A 26963-nucleotide genomic window follows, 5' to 3' on the forward strand; every position below is an offset into this window, starting at 1 on the left:
GTTATTGTGAACAGAAAATGTGTTAATGTTAATGAAAGCACATTGTAAAACCCCACAGAACTCCGCAGTACACAGCAGTAGCTATACAAAATCACTCTTTGCCCAATTCACTTGCTCTATACTTAAGCGAACGTACATGTACACACACATACATGGATGCATGTGAATGGCTGTGCCCCAAGGACTCAATGCTTGTAGTCCTTTCCAGTCATTTCCAACAAGAAGACCATCTGTGATTTGCACAACTCATTACTAGTAGCAAAGCTGTCTCCTTGCTTCCTAAAAGAGCTAATGCAAGGATATTTTTTAAAGTAGTAAAGTTGCTGAGAAGGCAGATTTTCCAAGTTGGATACTGTGTGCTGCAAAAATGTCAAGTCACTGAAAAAGAGCTTTTGAGAGCAAGTGCCTGAAGAATTTTCACACTGCAAAATTAAGGGCTTTTGTTATCCCTTGTACAGTTTGACTAAAAATCAGCAGCTAAGAACAAACCACAAAACCAGCAAAAAACAAGCAGATTCAGAAATCCAACCAGAAGAAATGACAGATTGGAGAAACCTATGCATTAAAACAAGAAAACAATCTTTGGGGTATAGAGTATGCCAATTACAGCCTGCTCGGTTACAGCTGTAGCCAAACTATTTATTTTTTGTGCCCCTACAAACAAGGATTAAGACAGAAAATATCATTAACATGGGATCACGAATTACACAATCTTCTTTTACAACTCCAAACCAATGCAAAAGTTTCAACAGAAGTATCCTTCGGGAGTGCAAATTGGCATTGGAACCATTAATGGGAGAGCAAAACCAGATACCTTGCTATAATAAGATGTTTCTAGCCCTGTATTCATTCTAAGAGATTGATGCTGTCCTATCTTGGAGATTCAGAGAACAGAAAGTTCAAGAATTGAGTCAAAGGTGCAAAGATATGTAGAAATGGTTTGCTAAAAATTCTCTTATTAAATGCAACTGAATTCAACTCTGTGAAGAGTAAGGCCAGTTGTATATAATATCAACCATATAGAAGCATACATGAATCCATTGCTGTCATAACTTAAATTTATAACAAAAATACTAGAAATTAAATCCAACACCCATCTGCCTCTACAGAGTTCAATAAACCCTAAAGTAAACAGTTAGCCTTTCTTAATGGACCCTTCATGAAAAAGACACCCAAATCCTCAAAGTTTGCCAGCTGCTTTATTTATACCAATGCAGAGAAAAGAGGCTGAAGAGAAACATTTTTCATCAGGATACTCACCATCAGATCAACTGAATTCCTACATTCAGAGAAATTCAGTCTGTTCACCATTTCACTCCTAGAACTTAGCATGCGTGCATGTGTGCTTAGTCATTTCAGTCGTGTCTGACTCTGCGAACCCGTGAACTGCAGCCTGCTAGGCTCCTCTACCCATGGGATTTCTCCAGGTAAGAACACTGGAGTGGACTGCCAAGCCTTCTGCCAGGAGATCTTTTCAACTCAGGGATCAATCCCAAGTCTCTTAATGTCTCCTGCATTGGCAGGCACCTGGGAAGCCCAGGACTTAGCATATAGAAAGAACTTCATAAATAAACTGTTAAATGAATGAGTGGTTTCATGATGGGAAAAAGCTGCAAGAGATAATACAAAAATGCAAGCAACTTCATGTATAAAGTCTATGAAAATAAGCTAAAAGAGTAACTAATTTTGGACAGTTTGGGGGCAGGTGTAATAATCAATTTAGTACTGCTGCTGCTGCTGCTAAGTCACTTCAGTCCTGTCCAATTCTGTGTGACCCCCATAGACAGTCAACCCACCAGGCTCCCCCGTCTCTGTGATTCTCCGGGCAAGAACACTGGAGTGGGTTGCCATTTCCTTCTCCAATGCATGAAAGTGGAAAGTGAAAGTGAAGTCGCTCAGTCGTGTCTGACTCTTAGCGACCCCATGGACTGCAGCCCACCAGGCTCCTCCATCCATGGGATTTTCCAGGCAAGAGTACTGGAGTGGGGTGCCATTGCCTTCTCTGCAATTTAGTACATCCCCACTCAATCATGGTAGCTTTGAAGCTTAGACAAAGGAAATTATTCCACCTCCATTATCAGCAGTATAATAAATTGGAACATTTCTTTTTTCACTAAATTTAGCCTTGTAATTTCTAAAAATACACTCTGCAGTCTTGATAAATTGACATCCCTATGCAAAAATTTCAGTGGTGGCAAGAAGTGAAAAGATCAAGGACTCTGTAATAAAAAATTTGGGTTCAAGTTCAGGATCTACTGATTTTAAGTAATCTAATATTAAATAATTTTCTTAATTTGAAGTTCTACTTTATATTTTTGATCATTCATTAAAAATTTGCATATTATCTTTCTACTACAAAGTTTCAAAAAATTAAGTCAACAGTATTAATAGTAAAATTTTTATGAGCGTCCCCTTCCATGTACTTTCCAATCATACCACTATATTGAAAGCATTCACTTTGAAATTACACAAATTTCCAATTTATTTCAGTTTTTGCCTTGGAACTTCAAAGCCTTTCAACTGGAAAATCCTGGAAGTAGAAACACATTATGCAAATCCAAAGATTAGGGCTTCAGTGATTTGGAAGTCAAATTCTTATAAATGTTGAACAGTCTCCTGTAATAATCCACAGAGATAGAATTTAATTTTATTACCTTTGATTAAATGATTTGCAACATGCTATTGCCACATCGAGTGCATTCTGTTTATTCATCTTAGGAGGAAGGAATCAGAATAAATAAGCACTATTTTAAGACTTTAGGCGTCTATCCAACATTGCTGATTAAAGGAATCTATTTTTAACAGGACCTCCTATTACAAACTATCTGTATAACGCATATAGACTAGCTGATTAAAATGTAGTTTTGCCTATGCACAATGTAAGGCAACTCCAAACTTAATCAAGATAGCTTCTGTAGGTAACAATAATCTGGGTCAAAACCCAATGGTTTACAGCTAAAATGCCAAGGTAGAACAACAGTCTCCTGTGTTAATTTCCCCAAATGAATACATGATAAACAGGAAAAGAAGTTACAAAAATATAGGTCTCTCACTTACATGTTAATTCAGAAGCTTAAGAAAAAAATCACTCCATTTAATTCATTGTTTCTTTACCTCTTTAAACCAACCTGTCCTGTTGATGAATATTAAAAAATCCTCAAGTCATTCTACATATTTTCAAATAAAAATGATGCTTGGTGGGTTTTACATGTAAGATTGCATATTGATTTTATTCTTGTTTGAAAAGGAGTTTTTTAAACTGCCCCATGTAGATTCTAATTACCTAGTAAAATACAGCACACTGTGCCCCCTCAATTTGAGGATCACTGGGAAATCTGTTATAATTTTCTTCAATTCACATAATAGTGGTTTAACACACAATGGTTATGAAGTATTTTCCCAACACAACAAAGTTGGATTTTAGACCTTCTTCAGATAAACATACGATAAATGTTTAAAATTACATTAAATAAGTCACTGGTCTTCTTCCCAGTGACAACTCTATAAACCTACATTTACCTTTCCCCATTATTTATAAACATTTTCCTATTATAGAAAAGGGTATGATCCTCCTCTGATTAAAACTAACCTCTCCATGTGTTTTCTGAACCCAACTGCATCCTTTCTTCATCCCCGCGGTTTCAAGGTATTAACCATTCTCTTCCCTGTGTAAATCCTGAATCAACTGACCAATAAGGACGGGAGTCAGGGAGCCCATTCCAAGCTGGCAGCCTGGAGCAACAGGGGTCCTGGTGAGGCTACCCCATGTTCAGAGAACATCATGAGGATGCCGTGGGCATCGTGTCCCAAAGAGAGAAGGCAGAGGAGGTGGGGCCAGACCCCTGCAGTCCTTTCCACGGTCTGAGAAGTCACTCTTCTTTCTCTGGTGAGGCAGAGATACAGACAGCCCAAGATCTCTTCTAAATCCTTCAGAAAAGAAGGAAGTCTATTTTACACACACAAGAAGGGACGCAAGCAAGGCAGAGAAGATTCCTGCTACATTGCTTTCTCAACTGCATGCCTAGGTTATCTGCTTCCATCCTGGTCATGAATCTCCTACCTGCATTCAACCAGGCGCTAATAACATCTCCCATTGCTTCAAGAAGTCCTTTTCTGCCTTAGGTTATCATCCCGTTTCTGGATTTCCCTTCTCTGTTTCACAGCACAGCTTCACTTATTCATTACTGCACAATCCTCCCCAATACTACCTCACCCCAGTGCTCTCACAGAACAATTCATTGTGGTCTTCAATCATTTCACACAGTCAAAGGTTACTTTCTTGGTTTTTATCATTCTTAGCCCTAAAATAGCAGGAGCACAAAGGGTAAGATCATGGACTCTGGATGGAGTTAGGAGCCTGGGTCTAAAACCTGACTCCTTATTATGGGATCTATGGGGAAATTAATCTCTCCACAGTTTGTAAAATGAAGTTAATAACTGTATTTACCTTGAAGGATTATTAAAAGGGTAACTTCATCCATATAAATATTTTCAATGTGATTTGTACTAGTACACCTAAGTATTCAACTTTTTTTTAGATGTCCCCTTTACATTGAAACATTTTAGCTTAGAGCCCCTGACACATAACACTTCTAAGATTCCTTTTTTCCACCATTCCTTAAAAAGTTGCTTTTTTTTTTTTTTCCTCTTTCAACCTTAAGCTCTGGAATATCCAGGGGACTAAAAGAACTGGGCCTCCCTCTGCTTTGCATTCACTATTTCCCTAAATATTCTCATCTATTCCCTTGGAAGAAAGATTTCTATGCTGAAAACTCCCATATTTATACCTCCAGCCCACACTTTCCCCAGAACAGCAAACTTAAATATATAACTAGCTACTTGGCATTATCCATTACCTATGGCACTTCTTAAACTCACCATGTCCATGTCCCTGAACAAATTCTTGATCCCTAAATTCACCCCCATCTCCCTTCCTCTCTTCTTCATCTGCAAATGGCACCAACACCTCCAATTATTCAAGCCCCCAAACTGGAAGCTATATTTGTGTCCATCCTTTTCAACAGTCTACACTTATAATTTATCAGCAAATTTTCTCTATCCTGCCTTCAAATTACACCTTAAGCCTCCCTCCTTCTCTCCATCTCCACTACCACCTCCCTGGTCAGCAGCCCTTTGGGTTACTGCCCCAGTCTCCATGTCGGTCCCTCTGTTAGACTTTCCTCTCTTCCCACCTTTTCTTACAGCAGCCAAAATAAGTATGTTAGCCCTAAAAGAGACAGGCTGTTTCCTTGCTTTAAAGCACTGAATGGCTCCCCACTATGATATGGTGAAATTCTAAACTTCTTTCCATGGTCCATAAGGTCCTATATGTCTCCATCCCATCATTCATCTGGGGCTATTCTTCCTGCTCATGTGCTGGTCACATTGGTGTCCTTCAAGGTTCGTGAGCACGCCAAGTTCTTTCCTGCCTCAGGACCTTTGCACATGCTCCCTCTGCCCACGACTGATTGAAATTCACTTTGAGTTGTTGGTTGCTTCTCATTTTTTAAGTCGCCTCAGAAAAACCATCCCACATGATTCTAAATAGGTTGTCTTCTGTCTCCTACCTTCCAGCCCCACTGAAGCTGTTCTCTGGTGTTCTGCCCATCTGCTTCTCATTGTATTTATTTAACCAAGTCTAATGATACATTTGTTCATGTGTCCTTTTCTCTGTTCTGTCTCTCTCATGTCACGGTTCACTCTGGTGGGCCTGGAAGCATGAATCCTTTATCCACCTACCATGCGCCTTGCACAGTAAGTACACACCAAAAATATTTACTATACGAATAAGTGAATCGGTGAATAAATGAATAAATTATCCCTCTGCACTGACTCCAGACATGAATTTACTCAGAAGGCTTATAGGACGTGAGGTTATGTTTATTCTCTCCAAATTCTTTCCTTTTCAGTTTGTCTCAGTCACAGTGTCCCAAATCTTTCTTAAGAAATTATCGTCACATCTCTTTGGTTAGAAAACCACAATATTCATAGCAGTTATGTGAAAGGAGAGCTGTCTCCTGATCTATGAGCTGGACTAATTTTGAAAGCTGAAAATTATGGTTGAATGCATCATCTAAGAAACAGGCTTGAGCCAAAAGATCCATTTAAACTTGTGTTGATAAACTGGCATTGTGCTAATGGGCATTTCACTCCTGTATTTTCCGGGTCTCATATTTTTGCAGCTGGTAAATTACATTAGCAGAAAAGTCAAATGGAGATTGAATGCAGAGAAGCAAAGTATTACATATTAATGAACCAGAGAAAAAGGGCAGTAGAAAAAAATATATTCATATATATGTTAATTTCTAATTACATTAAGGACTGATAGAAATCCCTACATAACTCTATTTGAAATAGTATATTCAGTCAATCATCATTAAAGAATAAGAAATAAAATCTGATGATGGCAAAAAGTGGCAGAGTATATTTAATTATAGATTGGAGAACCTTTAAAATCTGTAGGGAGACTGAGTTCAACCACACAATTTCACAGTGGCATTAATGGAACTAATATTTCTTGAGCTCAGGCTGTATGTTAGGTAAATAGCCAATTATTGCCTTAAATTTGTCCACCATAAGCTACTTGAGGACAGGAAATGCCTTATTCATATTTGAGCCACCACTGCCCTGACAGGCACACAGGAACCACCATTAAAAGCTTGACTTCATCTTGGGATAAACTGAAGGACTAGGTACATACAAATGCCCCAGGAAAGACTGCCTTTGTGCCTTCTTATGAACCCTTAGTTGCTTTCTATCACCAATCTGGTAATGGCAGTACAGTACTCTTCTGGGCTTCTTTTCAGACCAATGTTCTCAACTAGATTCTGCCATAACTTGGAATAAACCTGACTTAACACACTTAACCTGAACCTCATCATTCTCATCTGTACCATGCTGGATATTACCCCTGTGATATTTGCCTAACATGTTTATATGTCTTTGTGTTCCCCAACATCTGCTGATTCCCATCTATGTTCAAGGCACAGTAGTAGATTTCAGCAATCTTACTTGCCAGCATCAATACTCTGCATTTTGTTAGGCATTTAAAGTCAATGTTTTCTCTTATCAGGTGAGATATTTCATGAGTTCTTTGTAGTTCACTCCTTACTGGAGATCCCTCCTCTGCGGTTTCTTCTTTATGAGTGAATCCAAATCGTCCCCCTGGGTCCTAACAGTTCCTATCCCAGGCCTCCATGTATACTATCACATTATTTTTGCTGGGGTTATGGCCCTCCCCTAGATAGCCCTCTCAGACAAGATCTAAGACTCTTTCAGGCCAGCTCGCTCTCTCTGCTACGGCCACATCTTGCTGATAACAAACACTCCCTGCCCTGCAGATTTTAGCACATTCATGAGATGGCAGCTCTTTGTATCCCAGTGTCAGATTCTCCCTACTCTTCAATTTCTCTCAGTTGAGTCAAAGTTGAACCCATTGTTTCCCCACGTTCTCAGTGAAGCCCCCCATACAGATTTAAGGTGAGGTTGGGGGGTTGGATAGGACCAGATTCCCAGAACATCAGCAGCTCTCTCTAAAAACCCTGTTCTAATCTCCACACAGTTATAATGGCTGGTGGTGGGTGGTCAGCTGAGAGTCACAGAAGCAGTCCTTGATCATCAGCTTATCAAATCTCAATTAGGTGGTCTCATAGTTCATTTAAAATGAGTAACAGGTGTCTTCTCAGATCCAGCTGAACCACAGATAATGTCTAATTTTAACTTCCTGCTACCTTCATTAACCATTCTTAAGGTCATTGCTCTCTAACTAAGAAAGGGTTGGAACCACCAAAGAAGGTAGTGATAGAATGGAGCCATCCTTTAATTTCAGGAACTCTTTCTAATTAAATATCATATACACATACATATATATTTAAATTGTTTTTCAGCATATTCAGTGAAAGCTTAATGAGCCCAATGCACTATGCTAAGTGCTAGGAATACAAAGATGAAAAAAAAACCTGTTGCTTTCCTTCAGGACACAAAAGGGATGGATTTATAAAACAATATTATAGAAAATGACAAATACTCTGGCTACAAGAGGATAATCCCTCCTCCACTTTGGATTTACCTTTAAATTCTAATATTCATGTGAATTAATTTCACATGAAACACAGGAAAACAGTGACAGACTTATTTTCTTGGGCTCCAAAATCACTGCAGATGGTGACTGCAGCCATGAAATTAAAAGACGTTTGCTCCTGGGAAGAAAAGCTATGATCAACCTAGACAGCATACTAAAAAGTAGAGATATTACTTTGCCAACAAAGGTATGTCTAGGCAAAGCTATGGTTTTTCCAGTAGTCATGTATGGATGTGAAAGTTGAATTATAAAGAAGGCTGAGTGCCAAAGAATTGATGCTTTTGAACTGTCAGACTCTCAGAATTCTCTTGGACAGCAAGGGGATCCAACCAGTCAATCCTAAAGGAAATCAGTCACTGGAAGGACTGATGCTGAAGCTGAAACTGCAATACTTTGGCCACCTGATATGAAGAACTGACTCACTGGAAAAACTCTTGATGCTGGGAAAGATTGAGGGCAAGAGGAGAAGGGGATGACAGAGGATGAGATGGTTGTATGGCATCATTAACGTGATGGACATGAGTTTGAGTAGGCTCTAGGAGGTGGTGATGGACAGGGAAGTCTGGCTTCCTACAATTCATGGGGGTCACAAAGAGTTGGACACAACTGAACAACTGAACACCAACATATTACAAAACAGAAAACATGTTAGACCAAAAATGGCAAAATTAATCTAATTTCAGATTAAAGAGCAAAACTCTCAGCTGAACAAACTTATCTTTACAAGAAATGGAGGGTATCATCATCCATGTTCTGATTTTTCCATGGAGAGGTAAAAATGAAGCGGGCATGGACTGCCCACAGGCACTTGAAAACCATTGGACTAGATCGTCTCAAATTCTACAGGCAATGAATTTCTTTTGCCAAGAATCCCTTTATTCAAACTGGTTCTACTCCTTCCTTTATGTTTTTATGCCTTACAGCAGAGGGACAGGTTTTCCTACAATTTTCCAAGCCCTGTGTTCAGGGCCAGGTACATAATTTGTGGTTCCCTGTGCAGAATGAAAACGCAATGTTCCTCATTATAAAACGTATTAAGAGTTCAGGATAACCACAGCAGAGCATGCAGCCAAGTGCGGACAGGCCCAGGCCCAGACAGTGGCACAGGACACACCCGCGTCAGGCCGGCTCTGCCCGCGCTGTCTAACACAGTCCCCTACACTGATTTCCCAAAGAAGAGCTTTAAAAATGAGGCTTCAGCACTGAGGAATCATGTCTAAGGAAACATTTCTAGGGTGACAGTCCAGCTTGATGAAGTCTTTCTTACTGGTCAATAAATCCTGTCTCAAAGGTCAGAGTTCAACTCCAAAGTATTGCGGATTATGAATTTAAATATTGTCTTAACCTCCTGGCAGTTAAAATGTCCTCAGCTTAAGCTGATCTTTGTGTCTACGGGTTACATTGGAGCCTAAGAATAATATTCCACATGTACACAATCTGACGAAAACCTCCTGGATGGTTCAAAATAATCTCCATGTGGAAAAAAGGACCCTGAGCGGCTCCAGCTGTGGGAAGGACGCCATCCTGCCTTTTTCGCACTGGAAGCAGAAAGTGTTTAGAGGGATCACATATTTATTCTGCAGAGACAGGCCGCATTTCAGAGCAAGGATGATTGGAAGAGTCCTGAGAATGTTCTGGCTGACCCACCATGATTCCCCCTTGAGATTTCACTGTGGCCTCCTGCCTCTGCTTTTTCCTCATATTCAGTCCATTTTCCACACAAAGAGCAAAGAGTTGTTTTAAAAAAACATAATTCAATCAGTCAGTCCTTCCAATAAAGCTTCTGAACAGATTTCAAACCACTTACCACATCTTGCAGGACCCTTCACGACCTGGCCCCTGCCTATCTCACTGTCCTTATCCCTACGCTCCTCTTCATTCTCTGTTGTGGTCACATGTTTTTCTGTTCCTGGAAATTCTACTCAGGCATTTGTATTAGAAGCTCTCCCTGCTTGAAATGCACCTTCCCTGGAAATTCATATGTCTGGCTTCTTGTCATTCAGGTTTCAACTCAAACGCCTCTTTAGAGAAAGACCTTGCTTGACCACCTATCCTGGAGTTGTCAGTTCTTTCCATCACCCAATTTTATCTGTATTTTCTTCAGACCATTTATCATAGATATATTTTATTATGAGTCATCTGTGGTTCCTAACCCTTTTATTAATGATGTGAGAACTGGAAGCTCACCTACTTTGTTCACTGACAGATCTCTGATGCTTAGCACAGGATTTTAGATGGTAGAGCAATGGTGTCACATACTCAAATATTCATTCTGCATTAACTAAGAAGGAAACACTACATGCTTTGATTTGAAAATGACAGTGTACCTGCAGTGATTTTTAACTAGCAGGAAATGTTATATGCTTTTCATCATTTAAAAATGACAGCTTCTCTGCAGAGATTTTTACATATACAGGAAAAAGATTGACATGTTAAATGTAGCACTTCATGTATAGTACCTGCTGTGTTTTTCCTTGATGATTGTACTTGTTATTTTTAAAGAAATTCTTTGGTAATTTCTCAGGAGCTCGATTAAGTAGTCTGCACACGATGACAATTTGCACCCCCAAAATCCATAGAGCCCTACAGCCGGCAGCTAGACATTAATGTTCATTGATGATTCTTGGGTCATTGGTTTTGTCAGAGTAAGGAAAAGGAAGTTCAGTGACTACACTGTTAACATTCATTTCTCACTTCACAGGCAGCAAAAATGCGGCCTTATTATTCAGACCAAGATTTAAAATTGCAAGTCACTGCTGAGACAGTGATGAGAAGGTCAGTATTAGGGGAAGAGCAATTCTTTTTCTACCACATATTCTCCTGTTTAACCTTGAGGGTATCATTGGAGTCAGAACCCAAATATTGCTTTATCTCACTACATATATCAAACTAATTATACTTCTACATTTCCTTTGTATACATCAGGAAATGTTGAATAAGATTATACTTGCTACTTAAGAATCAAGAAAGAAGAAGGAAAATTGTGAAACATGTTCATAATTCTTGTCATGCACTCAGTAGATTAGGGCAGAGCAATTCTGGAGACAGTAATCGGTCCAGAGTGTATTTTAATCTTTCCTACACAGTGGAAGCAAAATATTATACAGGTTTTGGAGAAACAACCCTCCAGGCATACAGAGCAGAATCTATTTTGTTACTTTACTGCTGACAACATAGAACAGAAAAAGCAAAATCATGCTACACAAAGGTTTGGGCCATCAAAGGTAAAGAAATTAAAATGAATATATTTCATATTAAATATGTAAGCTTTTTTCCCTGACTTAGGATGACCCTTATGGACTGGACTTCAATAGACACCACTAAAACTAAGATTTTTCTTGAGAACAAGTATTAGCCCAAAGAAAAAGTAGAAATTAACAAGCAGTTATTCTGGTAATTATATCCTGGGCAAAATTATTACATGCTTTTACTTTATTATTACTTTTATATTATTATTACATACTTTTAATAATAATAATATTATTATTACTTTTGCTTTATTATTACATACTTTTTATTTAAGTATTACATAAATACTACATACTTTTAAAATATCTATTAGTTCTTTAGCCAAAGAGGTAAAACCTGCATCAGTTGGTTTCTTTCCATATAAGATGACGAGGTGCATGTGTCTGTGTGAGTACTCAACTGTGTCTGACTATTGGTGATCCATGGACTACAGCCTGCCAGACTTCTCTGTCCATGGAATTTTCCAGGCAAGAATACTGTAGTGTGTTGCCATTTGAACTAATGACAAACGAAACTGTCTTGGAAACAAATCAACTCCAAGCATTTTTGAAAAACTTTTCCAAGTTACATATAATAATGAATCCCAAGTTGCATTGTCTAATTTACACACACACACATACACCTTAAGATGCATGGGAATGGAATGGAAAATAGAGACGCAATCATGATTTAAGACAACAATCTGAAAGTCTGACTTAATCTGCATTCCAATGGTTTATGTTGCGATTTAAAAGTTCCTGGATTTCATACAAAGATTTATTTGATTAAAGCTAAAATATGTCAGCTGCAAACTGTCTCATGAAGCTTGTTAGCAAGCAAAAATTTTATTATTTCTGCAGATAGTGTATTTCCCCCCATACTTTTAAAATTATGTCTGAAATATTCTCTTGATTGATTGATTTATAAGACAAAGAGTATGTTGGGCTATGTTTAAAGGAATGGTCCATGTGTGGATTTATTATCTAGGGAGCAAATCTCAAAACCACATTTGAGAAAAATGCTTGCTAATAAATTTAAAACATGATGTTTCTACGCTTGCAAAATTTAATAAAAGCTATATTTTATTATAATTTTATAAAATGGAATTCAGAGCAGACAATATATGCCAATTTTCAGGAGTCTCTGTAATAACTTTTGGTGGCTATATTGCTTAAGGACAATTATCAGCTAATTTCTAGCAGGGAACTACAATGAGAAGACACAAGTCATATGTACAAAAGTCAGAGATGAGTCAGGATATTTGAACTCAGTTAAAAGTATACTTACTAATCCTATAAATAAGTTTTCCTGGGCAATACAATACATTTTTCCTAGGGAAAAAACAGGGTCACAATGTGGGCAGACACTAAAATGTGTACATTTCAAAGTGAGAAGGTGAAACATTCTCTATCAACATAAGTTATATCTCATTTTCTGACATTCAATAAGGATAACCCCCCTCAAAAAACTATACTGTGACCATATAAATTCTTCTACAGAAGCCTTTTCTCCTTGGGGGAGGGGCTTAATCACCAACTGGTATATTACAATGCAACTGAAAAAATTAGGGGTTACTAAATACAAATATTGTATCTTAATAGCAAATTTTGATCTTCATTGAATACATATTTACGGTGGCATAGTGGCTAAGATTCCAGTGATATTTCAAGTGTCAAGAGTGTCAAGTAATAAAATCTTCACCAGGTGAGCCGGGCTTTTTTTTATAAGACCGTATTAGATCAACTTTTACTGTGACTACTTCCTCATCATTACATAGCAAATACCTCCTCTTTGAGATAAACACAGGGCAAGTCTAGAATATTGTAGAAAAATGCCCACTGCATGTAAGATTTTATAACAGATGAAAAATAATTACCTGTCACAAAGAAATGATTAAGTACCACTGACTCATTGCTCCATTGACTGAGTCCCAATATGAATTTAGAAAGATTACAGGTCTAAGGTTTTTGTAAGTCAATATGTCAATTTAATCAGTGCTGAAGTATCCAAGCAGTTTATTTTACCGTCATCGAAAGCATTTAAGTAATCACCCTTTTAAACACTCTGCATTAAGTCGTGAACTAGTGTAGTTTACACAGAAAACTGCTCTGGTGGATATGAAGCTTACTCTACAATCTCAGGTGTGTCAGCAATATCATTTTTCCTTAAATCCACTTAAATCTAACACCGAACACCCTACAGCAGGAAGTTCAATCTCAGTCACTCTTGTATATTCCTCCCTTGCCCAGAGTTGTGCCAAAAGCCCCAGGATCTTAAGCATTACCAAAATAAAGTAAGTGTCCCCTCCCTTGCCCGCCCCAATCACTGGTTTACTTGTTACAGATTTTGTGGTCACACTGGCTCAGACGGGCCCACCCCCTGTCTCAGCTCACATGGCTGTGATGTTGCTTTTTCTGTGCTTGCCTCAAACATGGGAGTCATTGGAGCGGCGGTGCCGGTCTCCCCAGGGGTGTTAGTGGGCCATCCTCTCTGAGATCCCGCTGTCTCTTGATAATGTGTTTGTCATCACTAGCTCCCTGGCTTCTGGGCGCTTCATGGCCCCCAGCCATGGGGTAGAGCCTCGTGATTAGTTCTGGCCAACTAGTGGTTAGTGGAAGTGGTATGTGTCAATTTGGCCCCATGAACACCAGTGTGAGACCCTCCAGCTTTCTCTCTCCTCTGGCACAGTACTAGTAACATTGCAGATGGCGGCTGTCCTGTCAATCCGGATCCCAAGTGAGCAGACATGGAGTAGAATGAGCCCATCCTAACCACCGTGGAAATTAATCTTGAGGGAGAACCAAAAACATGCTGTTTCATACTACTGAGATTTGGGGCTAGTTTGCTACTGCAGTATAATTTAGTCTAGTGCTTCTCAAACTTGAGCATGCATCAGAATCGCCTGGAAGGTTTGTAAAAACACAGATTGCTTGACCCTGTTCCCAGAGCTTCTATTCAGTAGGACCAGGTAAGACCTGAGAATTTCTGGTCCTAACATGTTCCCAAGTGATGCAGATGCTGCTGCTTCAGGGACAAGACACTGAGAATTGCTGACCTGGACTCTCCTGACTGATATGGGCTGCTGGGAGGTGATGCTGAGTCATTCCTGGAAGCCCAAGGTCCACACCATAGACTTGGTAGGGAGAATGAATATATTAAATATCTTTATTTTCATTAACCTCTAAGTGAACATTTGCAATTTCCCTCTGTTACAAATGTATGCAATAAAGCACAATAGCATTAGCAGTACCTATAAGTTTGTCATGAATAAAAAGTAGAGATATTTTTATATCACTTCATAAGTAAATATACATGCTCATCACTATATCAAAATCAAGGTAATTACCAGTTATGCTTCCAGAACTTATTGTTTTGAAGTGAAAGTCACTTAGTCGTGTCCAAATGTTTGCAATCCCTTGGACTATACAGTCCATGGGATTCTCCAGGCCAAAATACTGGAGTGGGTAGCCTTTCCCTTCTCCAGGGGATCTTCCCAACCCAGGGATCGAACCCATGTCTCCCACATTGCAGGCGGATTCTTTACCAGCTGAGCCACCTGGGAAGCCCAGTGTGTTAGTAAATAAATATAATATATATTATTATGGATGTGTTAGTTTCTTAGTCATGTCCAACTCTTTGAGACCCCATGAACTATAACCCCCCAGGCTCCTCTGTCCATGGGATTCTCCAGGCACAAATACTGGAGTGGGTTATTATTCCCTTCTCCAGGGGATCTTCCCTACCCAAGGATCAAAGTCAGGTCTCCCACACTGCAGGCAGACTCTTTACCATCTGAGCTACCAAGGAAGCCCATATATTACTATAGCTCAGTCTTAAAAAGCATTTTGATGAGTGAATTTCAGTGTAATAGGCTTGGTTTATAATTCTCACCGAACTTACAGAAGGGGACCATAGGAAAAATGAATAATACCTACAGCAACATCTCAGCTTAGACTGAATTCTTTTGTCTTGGGAAAAATTCTTTTTCCTTTAACTGTCCTCAAAAGAACTCTTCTCTCTTCTACCTTACACAGCATAATCTCTTCAAGTTTAGGATTCTAAAAAAGATGGAAAAGACTTTCAGCAACTTCTGCTTTTGCACTGCAAAATTCTCTATGATAGGGAAACTAGGGAGCTGGATAATGGTATGGAAATTGGGGGAAGGTTTCCAGGGGAATAAACCTTAAGATAAACTCTCTATTAATTATCCTACCATATTCTATCAAAATGAATTACCTTCCTCTCCTTCTCTTTCTATATTTATAAAAGTGTTTTTCTTCATTTAAAACTATTGCAAGTTCTATCTCTTTTCTGAAACTTTTAATAGTTGCCTGATTTCAAGAAGTTTTAGTGTAGCTCTCCATAACATGAATTTAACATGTATTATTATATATTTACAATTTCAGCTTGATAATATATTTATCCAAATGTTGCTCTGAGGATAATATAGACAATATCTATATATATTACCATTACCTGCATTCATTTAGTCACTTATGGAATCACAAATATTATTGAGTAATAGTGTGCAAGGAAATTGGTTTTCTGCCGCAGCTTATCACTGTGAATAGCCACACATACCAGGCGCTATTCTAGGCGCCAGGAATCAAGTGATGATCAAGGTAGACAAGTTTTGTGCTCTCACAGAACTTGAATTCTATTGGGGAACACAAGTAATAAGTAATATCGTTAAAGAAGAGGAAACACCCAAAAGTGTTAGAGAATTAAAAGAGGAACAGGACGCCACACAGTGCTTCTAGAACTTTAATGTGCATAAGATTTGCACATTTCCATGGACCAGCAGCACTGGCGTCACCCGGGAGCTTGTAAGAAATGCAGTCTCAAGGCCCATCCGAGACAGAGTGAACCAGACTAGACATCTTAATAAGATGACACATGATGTGTGTGTCTGTTAAGGTCTGAGAAGCACTGCTATGTGACTGCGGACCAGCACATAGTAGGTACTCATCATTCACACATTTAGTGACAACGAACATTCATTACATTAACTGGCACACTGCAGCTTCTGGCTGGCAAGTCAGGGTATTAATTAAAAGTGAAGAGAATTATGGTTTACATATTTCAAGTATTTTAAGAAGATACTTGAAAATACTTCAGTATTTGAAGAAAATTATTTTCAGGGCTCATTTTGTGCCTCACAGTGCACACCTACTATGTGCACAGAAAGGTCATCAAACACAATGTTTTTTTCTGATGGGGAAAAGTCATTGTTTTTAGTGAAACCAAGAACAATTTATTCAGCTTGAAGTTTCCCTAACTGCTGGGGGGTGGGGGTGGGAAGCAGGAGGAGGCAGTAATAAAATCCTAAAGCTGTAAAAATCTGATGCTTCAGAACCTGCAGCTTCTAGATGGCCTCTGAATACCTAGTAGGAAAAAGGCTGTAGAATGAGGCAGATGGGGAAGGGTCCTCTGCTCATGATATTTATGAACCATGATCTGCAACAAGTCCCTTACTTTTGCCCTTAGTTGCCCCATCTGTGGTGGCTTAGTCGCTCAATCATGTCCAACTCCTTGCGACCACATGGACTGTAGCCTGCCATGCTCCTCTGTCCACGGGATTTTCTAGGCAAGAGTACTGGAGTGGGTTGCCATTTCCTTCTCCATGTTCCATCTGTAAAATGGGACTAATGATAATAACCAGTCAGTGTTTACCATTTTCAGACATCTTAACTCTTTTAACATCTTCTGACTTATTTCTCATAATAAATATTTAAGGTATGGCCATGCCCTGTTTAGAGATGAGAAACTGATGCTTAGAGTGGCTGAATGTCTCAGTCCAGATCCTATGAACACCACGCAGAAGAGTTGGAGTCTGACAGCGGGTACAGAGGGCAGACTTCAAAGAGCGTGTTCTTATCTTTAGCTCAAACTGCCTCATTAGAGCTGGTTTTGGTAATGTAATGCTATACTGATCTTTAGTCCCATTCTCATTTTTCTTGCAATTTCCTCTCCTAAAATGATTATAAACAGTAACATAGGAGTAAAAGCAAACAAACAGTCTTGGTATTCCATCAGCAGACACTGAGTCCCCAGGAAAAGCAAGTACAAGTCGGGAAGACAGTGACATCTCTGAAGGGAGAACGGCACGTCTGAGCGCAGTCTCCAGATACGTGAAGGCAGTGATAACAAAGAGTGTGTAAAATGGGCAGAGGAGAAAGAGTGAGAGGAGATGACAGAAGAGCACCCATGGGGGAGGAATTCAGAAGGGGCACCCAGGTGGTGTGGATGCAATCAGCACACATTTGAACCTGAAGGAGGCAGCATGCTGCAAAGAAATGTGTGTCCAGCTTGACATATCTGCAGACTTTTCCTTAATCTGTAATGTGGCAGCAACATAGTACGGCCCTAAAGCTCCTCACTGACCACACATGTATCTATAGCTACAGCATGCAATGATGCAGAACAATTTATAATGCATTTTAGAAAGATTTCCTTTTAATTAGTTTAATGTAAAAAGTAATTTGGCCCAAAGGTCCACTCTAGCTCCTTCAGTATATGTAACTATATCTTTACAGAAGGTAGGAAAAATGTATGAGGCATTAAAAAAAATTATTTTTAAAAGCTCTTGTCTCTATCCTCCAGGTGTTCAGAAACCTAGACTCTACTGTTTAGGTGTCTGGACTGGTTTTGCTAAAGCACTGACAATAGAATTTTATTAAATCACTGACAACATAGTTTGGTAACTATTAATTATATTATAATATACAACACATGAGGGGTTAACTAGCCTGGCAGCTTACAGGTCTGCTGAGGCCATGCTTCCTTAACCCGAAGACTTAGCTTTTTACAACCAGCCCAAATACCTGTGGGCGGCAACTTAAAACGTACGGAACCATCTGGAAGATGGTGAGTGGACACTGATGTATGGCTGCCGGTTCCCAGAGCCTGGGGAGGGACAGTAAACATTAGGATTTCCTTTTACTTACATCATTGCACAGGTGACCTTCAAGTACTTTCTTCTTTGTGCACCTGCAAAGGAGCTCCAGGGAACCATAAAGGCAGGCACTACTAGGTTTTGAGGGCAGCTGTGATTGATACAGTGGACAAATGAGTCTCATTCTTTCTTCCCATTTTGCTTAGATTCTCCGAGGCCTTCAGACACAACACAGCACTTTACAAGAAGCCCCAGCTTTCTTTCTTAGGTTTTATTCTGAGGGCTTTCTGAGCCAACTCCATCAGGAGACAGATCAAAGATTTTGGAGAGGAGGAAGTCATGAGTCAGCAGCACAGAACCCTTGCTGAATGCAAATGGAATAACAGGCAGTGAGAATTGCTCAGTCATGTCCGACTCTTTGTGATCCCATGGACTATATAGTCCATGGAATTCTCCAGGCCAGAATTCTGGAGTGAGTAGCCTTTCCCTTCTCCAGGGATCTTCCCAACCCGGGGATTGAACCCAGGTCTCCTGCACTGCGAGCAGATTCTTTACCAGCTGAGCCACAAAGGAAGCCAAAGAATACTGGAGTGGGTAGCCTATCCCTTCTCCAGTGGATCTTCTTGACCCAGGAATTGAACAGGGGTCTTCTGAACTGCAGGCAGATTCTTTACTAGCTGAGCCACAAGGGAAGCCCAGAGGAAACAGCTGAACAGACAGAGGAAAGAGCTAAAAACTCTTCTTGGTACACCTTCACTTTCAAACTGTGCCCTAAAATACTCAGGGGCCACAGCAAACTCACAGAAGGAAGGGGAAAGGGTGGGAGGGATTTAATATTTTCAAGGAAAACACAGTGACAACTGTACTCTGATGGGACTCAGGATGAAGGAAAAAACAGGATATTGGCTCTAGATATTTAAGGTACATATCAAAGGAATGATTTAAATGAGCCCAGACTCCTGCATCTTCCCATACATAGACCAGCTCTAAACTAACTTCAAATGTACGTGTTTTTTTTAATTAACAATAATCTTTCGATGTTCTGACTACCTTGTTTTTTGTTGCAAAACCCCTAAATATCCTGGTTTTTCTCCCTTACTTCTTTGGAAAAGACTCTCAAAGCTATCTGACAGCTTGTCTCCTGGGCTTAAGTCCTCAGTATGTCCCCTAAGTAAAACATCATTTTCAACTTTAAGGTTGTGCATCTTTTTTTCAGTTGACACAAATGGCTACTTTTCCATTGCTTCAACTTAATTACTAAACAAAATTTTAGGTATTTATTTCAGTCTGGGGCATCATGAAAAAATCCTGAGATTAGTGAACCCAGGAAGTTTGAAAACCTCTGTCAGATGAAATATAACCAGATGGTTTTATACCACTTTTCATTTTTTTAAATTTGCATTTTCATTGTTAAGTCCAGAGGCAACCAAAAAAGGATGACCACAGAGACACCTCAGGATGTGCTAATAATTTTTCTAAATATTCACTCCAACCATGTCAATCGAGATTTGTCCCTCTCAGCTCATTTTACAGACAAGGAATGAGCAGAAGATACTGGCTCACTGCTCAAGGTCACCTACATTCAGAGCAGGCAGTAGGTGTGTCTGTGGAGCTGGCCCTTGTCACCAGCACACTGCTGCTCCTGGCAGGCTGGGAACACAACAGTGTGACATGGAATCCAACAAGCCTCTCTGCCGTCTTCCGACTTGAAAACTGGAAATTTCACACTACTGATATTTTCACACTTCTAAAATGTCACAGATTTCATAGAAGCTTTGGGGAGGGGTTGGGAAGAAGAGATACAGCATCGCATTAATTATATGCATTGGTTACAATATACATTCTATTTAGATTAATTAAAATGTGAAAAAGAAGTGTCTGTGGGTCAAGGAAAAACTGTACTCACACTGCTCTGTGTGTGTGTGTGTGTGTCTGTCTGTCTGCAATGACTGTCTACACACACACATTGATTTCCATTCTATTAACCAAAATAAAACATCAACTAAGAAACGAGGGGGAAACCCATAAAAGATAGCAAAGATAAACTGGGGGCAGGAAGGAAAAGAAAGGAAAATTAAGGCCAGCTATTTAGGCAAAATTGGGCAAAAGGATAATTCCTCCTAAGGGTATGAAGCAGAGCAAGTCTGCTGGCATTGTATTTAGAATCTGTAGAAATAAGGATGCTTATATTTCGAGCACAGGCACGAGGATAGTGGATCTGAAAGGAAGGGAGAGAAAAATGAATGATAACCCCAGATTGAGACATAAGCAGCCAGTATAAAGACAAAGAGGACAGCCAGGATACGAGAAGGGACTGGGGACTATCAATTGTTTAATAATAAACAGCATCATATTAAGCACACATTCCTCAGGTTGGCATACAAAGCCCTCCATAACGCCACACGGCGCTGGCTTCTCCAGCTCCTCCAACACAGGGGCTAAACTCACCAAATCCGGACTCCTGTTCCTCCAGCCTCTTCAAGCCAAGGTGACAGAAGACTCCTCTCAGGCAGAAAAGCTGCTCCAGGGAGCCTCCTGCTTACATTTCCATCTTCACTCTTTCTAACAGTCCCTCCAGGCTCACCCTCGGGAGGAGAGTGCTTTTTAAAGGCTGCATCCTCCTACCAGACGTAAGATAGGCTTTGTTTAACCTCTCCACCTCACAGCATTTTAAATCTTCCTCTGGGCATTGAGCCTATTCTTCTACTCTACTGTTCTGGTGGTTTGCAAGTATTTTACGTCAGGTAATACATTGTTTAAGTGAAAATAAATAAAATGTGTCAAAGTGGAACACTGCTGATTGGTGGTGAAGGAGAAGGCTGATGAAAGGGAAATGTATTCCTTTTTATGTATCTTTGGTTCAAAGAAAAGTATCTTGCACACAATAGTACTCAGGAAGCATTTGCTGTGTTTAGTGAAAACAGGGCTACTGGTAGAGTGATCACACCTCCCGTTCACCGGGAATAGTCTAGTTTGAGTCAGCTGTCCTAACATAATTATTAATGGTGTCCTTATTCTCTCTCAAGTGTTTCAATCTGCACACAAATTATATGGTCACTTTAGTTATATAAGAAAAAAAAAAAACTGATAAGTGAGAATGATATGTTGCAGGAAAGGTTAAATTAGTTCCTCCAAATCATAGAGCACAGAAGGATCTTAATACATAATCCTAAATCAACAGAGGGAAGCATCTTTCATAAAACCAAACATCTTAAGTACAGAAGATAGCTTGATGAAACACATTTTATCATTAATAATTAGAACATTTTTGAAACGATTATTCTGTGATAACAACTCTCCTGATGTATCTAAATAATATTTTGTGTTGTCTACATCATCACTGGTTTATTTAATATTCCCAACTATCAATACCCATCCTCAAATGTAAAAACTAAGCAATCAATAAATATTTACTTAGTGTCAATTAGGCATAAGATAGTAAATAATAGTAAATAATATGTTAGATACACTGACATAAAATGTGCACACTTATTGCACATAGCCTTAATTATGAAAGGAAATCTATCTCCTGTGAAAATTTACAATGATGAATTTTTCTGGCAGTTTCTCAAAATCACCCCAGTGATGGTGCTACACTGGGGCGGGGTCCTCCAGGGCTCCTCTGCACCCTGAATCCTGACTCCAAGTCATTCACAGGACTAGCGGAACCTGAATTAGTATTCAGGAAGGTCTCATAATTGAGATATTTACTCAATATGATCCAAAACTGCTGCTTACTTGAACTTCAAGAACTTTTAGGTTAAAAATTATGTTGACATTGAAAATATGATTATATAGTAATTACAATTTATTGTAATATAACAACATCTATCTGGTCATTTCAATAAGAAATTATGCATATGAATTTAACTGGAGTACTATATTGGGAATCTACAAATTCCACTTCTTCCCACATGATAAAAGACAAGATGAAAAGTCTCATTTCGTGCATTAAATTAATTAGGAACATAAATAAAATGGGAAACCATGCTGCTGCTGCTAAGTCACTTCAGTCGTGTCCAACTCTGTGCAACCCCATAGATGGCAGCCTACCAGGCTTCCCTGTCTCTGGGATTCTCCAGGCAAGAACACTGGAGCGGGTTGCCATTTCCTTCTCCAGCTCATTAAAGTGAAAAGTGAAAGTGAAGTCGCTCAGTCGTGTCCGACTCTTAGCGACCTCATGGACTGCAGCCTACCAGGCTCCTCTGTCCATGTGATTTTCCAGGCAAGAGTACTGGAGTGGGGTGCCATTGCCTTCTCCGTGGGAAACCATGAGAAATTTAAAAAAACTCTCAGTATAAATAAAACAGGCTTATTTCCTGTAAGTCCAGGAAATTAATATATAAACCTTCATTTTATTATATATGTAACTGAAAAGGGAGAACTATATCACTGTTTCACTATTTTTTGAAGAAAAAGCACAAAACCGTCATTTTTCTATTATTCACTATTATTTTTTCTCTAATTCATTCTGTATAATTAAACAAATTTAGGAAAGACAGGCAAGATTTGAGAATTTCTTTTATCAAGATTGGGTTCTTTAATATATCATAATTCTTGATATAGTTGGCTCAGAAATACAGAAGGTCATATCTGAGATAATGTACACATGCAAGATTTGCTGGAAGAAAACCAATGTGAAGCATGGAGTAAAGCTCCAGTGACATTAGCGAAACAAAGAACATGAAAGTGGAGGCAATTAGAGAATTATCAGAAGACATTTGACGCGTGTAAAATATGTGTGTTAGACTATGAAATAGGTGGATAGTTTTCTTTTACTTGATTAATATATTCAAAGACCATTTATTGAATGAACTAAAAAACATTAATGAGTTGAGCACATATTGTGGGGCCCCATCTCAGAACATATAATATGAACATACAAAACACATAATCTGATTGAGACATGGTGGATCTGCTAAACAGGCTAACAGATGTAGAAGGAGGTAAGGAAACAGCTAATTAACATGATACTGATGTCATGATGACAATACTGTTATCAGAAATCACTACAGTGTGTTGAATGTGTACCATAATCTATGCAATATGTTAAGCAAGAGGGAAACTCATTTACAGACAAGAAACTCATAACAGAGGTTCAGTGCAGAAACACCATCTTTCAGGTGGAATCTGATAAAGCAAGAATTAAAAGTCTATGCTCTCAACCACCATGGAGGTGATTATGAAGGTGAGGAATTATGAAGGATTATGATTATGAAGGATAAAAGGAGTGTGGTAGGCAAAATATGGCCCCAGAAGATGTTCAAATCCTTACCTCTTGAACCTGTAAATACACTACCTTGCAGAGCAAAAGGGACTTTGCAGATGCGGTTAAGTATCTTCAGGTGGGGGAAATTACGCTGGATCCAAGTGGGCCCACCCAATGTAATGAAAAGCATCCTTAAAAATGGCAGTGGCAGACAGATGAGGATAGTCTGGTGGATACATGATCACAGTAGAATAGGAGTAAATGACCAACGGGGAAGAGAAATGGGTGGGTTTGAACATGGAGGAAAGAGAACATGAGCCAAAATGACTGGCTTCTGGAAATGAAAAGGCAAGGAAACAGATTCTCCCCTAGTGTAACCAAACAGGACTCCACCGGGCCTTCTCAGGACAGACCTTTCCCCCATGTTCTCTCCCTGCCTCCTGCTTGTAGAAAAGTTGCATTCTCCTAGGTGTCCTCTGGGGCTTCGCAGTTGGTAAAGAATCTGCCAGCCAATGCAGGAGACACAAGAGGTGACTGTTCGATCCCTGGGTCAGGAAGATCCCCTGGAGTAGGAAATGGCAACCCACCCCAGTATTCTTGCCTGAAAAGTCCCGTGGACAGAGGAGCCTGGTGGGCTGCAGTCCATGGGGCTGCAAAGAGTTGGACTCAGGCATTCCCTGAGTCACAAAAGCCCGGCTCAAGAATTAACCTTTGAAACGATACAAACATGCAGGAGCAAAAGTAGCAGTTGGGCCAGGAGAGTTGGTAACCATTTAAACAGGAAATCAGCCATATGGCAGTCACAAAATCTTCACTTCCTTCCTGAGTACCTAGATAAGCAGTATCTGAGACGCATTTCCTGAGTTGTTTTACGTGTGCTAAAGCCTCCTGCAAAAGGAAGAGGTGAATGACTTGATGACCATGAGCACGTCATCCAGACTACTGCAGCCTGAGGATTGATAATGTTAACCCCTGTCACACCACCTTGCTACCACACCATCAACCCATCAGAGAACTGTGCATGAGCTGATCACATATCCTGGATGACCCTCCCTTCAGCTCAGTTCAGTTCAGTTGCTCAGTCATGTCCAACTCTTTGTGGCCCCATGGACTGCAGCATGCCAGGCTTTCCTGTCCATCACCAGCTCCTGAAGCTTACTCAAACTCATGTCCATTGAGCTGATGATGCCATCCAACCATCTTATGCTCTGTCGTCCCCTTCTCCTGCCTTCAATCTTTCCCAGAATCAGGGTCTTTTCAAATGAGTCAGTTCTTTGCATCAGGTGGCCAAAGTATTGGAGTTTCAGTTTCAGCATCAGTCCTTCCAGTGAATATTCAGGACTGATTTCCTTTAGGATTGACTGGTTGGATCTCCCTGCAGTCCAAGGGACTCTCAAGAGTCTTCTCCAACACCACAGTTCAAAAGCATCAATTCTTCAGCGCTCAGCTTTCTTTATAGTTCAACTGTCATATCCATACATGACTACTAAAAAAACCATAGCTTTAAAATGTTCTGCTGAAACCCATCAGAGAGTTTAGGTATTTTGAGCACTAAAGGTCCTAAACGCCTTGCTTGGTGCCCTGCAATAAGTGTTGCACTTTCCTTCAACACCACCCAATTATCAGCAGACTGGCTTTACTGCACAAGGGGAAGTGGACCAAGTTTGGTTGAATAACACTAGAGACCCCAGAAAGGAAAGCAACCCTGCTCACATCTTGATTTTAGCCAGATGAGTGTCGGGAACCATAAGATGACAAATTCATGTTGTATGTGATCATCTGTCACAGCAGCAACAGAAATCTAATACAAGGGGCAAGATTAGAACCAGATGGACAAGGGGGATAATACTATAAATCAGAATCAAAATGTTAAGAGCTCAAATTACAGCATGGCAGTAGGAAAGGAGAAAAGGGACATAAAATAGAGACCAACTGGATCTGATGGGAAGAAATAAGAGGAAAGAACAATGACTCAGGTCTCTGTCTTGGGAAAATAAATGGTTCCAGTAGCTGAGATTGTGGTGGGGCTGCTGCTACAGCAGGGGCAACCTGAGCAGGGCTTATGGAGAGGAGGGAGAGAAGGGGAGATGGCTGGGCTAGCTGTATGTATATTGGGTCAAAAGGGAAAGTTGAAGCAGGCGGTTGGCATTGTGTATGTGGTGTCCCTAAGACTGTACTTCTGGATTCATTCTCTTGAGAATATAGCCATGCATTCTTAATGATGATTAAGTATAACAAAGATCTTTTCTCTCCCTCAAGGTCCCTCCCATTATCCTCCAAACTGACAGTGGCTGTTCCCCTCCTCGTCCCTCCATTTTCTTCTGGAAAAGGACTGACACTCCTTCCCTTACGCCTTGCAGGGGCTCTGGTCCTCTGGCTGAGGGCTCCATGCCAGTCAGAGGAGCCAAGGGTGCCACGTTCTTGCAGCTTCTCCCTCAGTCCCTGTGGAAGGAGGCACACAGGGCATCCCCTCAGTAAGCCCACTCACTCCCCTTCCCAGCGCAGGAACGCAGTGCCCGTCTTGCTCTTATCTGCATGTTCAGCAAGAGATGCTGTGTCAACAGAATTGTTCCCAGTCCTTCAACTGTTAAAGATCTGTTGCTTCATTTGACTACAGGGCATTTCTCACCACTTTGGAAACTAGATTTCAGTTACGGTGGCAGCTGAAGTCAGTGCTTAGGGAAGGACACACACTCTACTGTAATAACTCCAGGAGGAAGAAAATGCTACAGGAAACTACTCATGAACAAAGCCACTGGGTAAGTCAAGGCGACCTTTCAACTGCTAGATTTTACTGAGGTATAACCGACCAAAAAATGGTACATATTGAAGATGTACCATTTGAGTTTTCATATTCATATACATTGTGAAAAGGTCACCAAAAGCAAGCTAATTAACCCATCACTGTCCTTACTCTTCTTTTCTTTTGTCCTTTCCTTTCCCTTCCTCTCCCTCCCCTCCTCCCTCCATTTCTTCTTTTCTTTCTTAGGATTTACCCTATCAGCAAATTTCAAGTATACAGTTCAGTACCGTTAACTCTAGTCCCCATGCTGTATATTAAATCTCTAGAACTTATTTATCATGAAGAACTTTGTGCACGTTTGACCAACCTCTCCCCATTTCTCCCCCCCTCCAATCCTAGCAACCATCATCCTACTCTCTGCTTTGCTGAGGTTGTACTAGTTTAGATTCTTCAAGGAGTAGAAGTAAGTGAGATCACACAGTATTTGTTTTACATGTATGGCTTATTTCACTTAGCATAATGTCCTCCACCTCCATCCACGTTGTCACAAATGGTAGGATTTCCTTGTTTTTAAAGTGCGAATAACATTACACACACACCCACAAATACCACATGGTTAATAACTATATTTAAATTTAAATGTCATACGTATCATAAGGAACCTGAGAATATATCCAAGAATATGCTATGTTAGGAAGGACAGGTATACAAAGAAGAATGACTTGAAATAATCTTAAAAAATAGCATTGCCTATTATCTATATATAACATACATTTATAATTTTGTAAGGATTATTTACCCATGTTGA

The 26963-nt window shown here is 39.9% G+C and overlaps 1 protein-coding gene across 5 annotated transcripts in view; it reads right to left on the reverse strand.

Annotated features, from left to right (window-relative positions):
• Positions 1–26963, reverse strand: part of OXR1 (oxidation resistance 1) — a 486852-nt gene that overhangs the window by 247560 nt on the left and 212329 nt on the right. The window contains exon 1 of one of the 5 annotated variants that reach the window (XM_043483378.1): positions 15244–15266. The exons of the other annotated variants lie outside the window; for them this stretch is intronic. Within the exon in view, the coding sequence (XP_043339313.1) occupies positions 15244–15251 (8 nt within the window). The 5' untranslated portion in view covers positions 15252–15266. Of the gene's footprint in view, positions 1–15243; positions 15267–26963 lie in introns of those variants that run through there. 5 annotated transcript variants of the gene reach the window in all.

Source organism: Cervus canadensis, chromosome 12 (assembly GCF_019320065.1).
Source record: "Cervus canadensis isolate Bull #8, Minnesota chromosome 12, ASM1932006v1, whole genome shotgun sequence".
Classification (NCBI taxonomy): domain Eukaryota; kingdom Metazoa; phylum Chordata; class Mammalia; order Artiodactyla; family Cervidae; genus Cervus; species Cervus canadensis.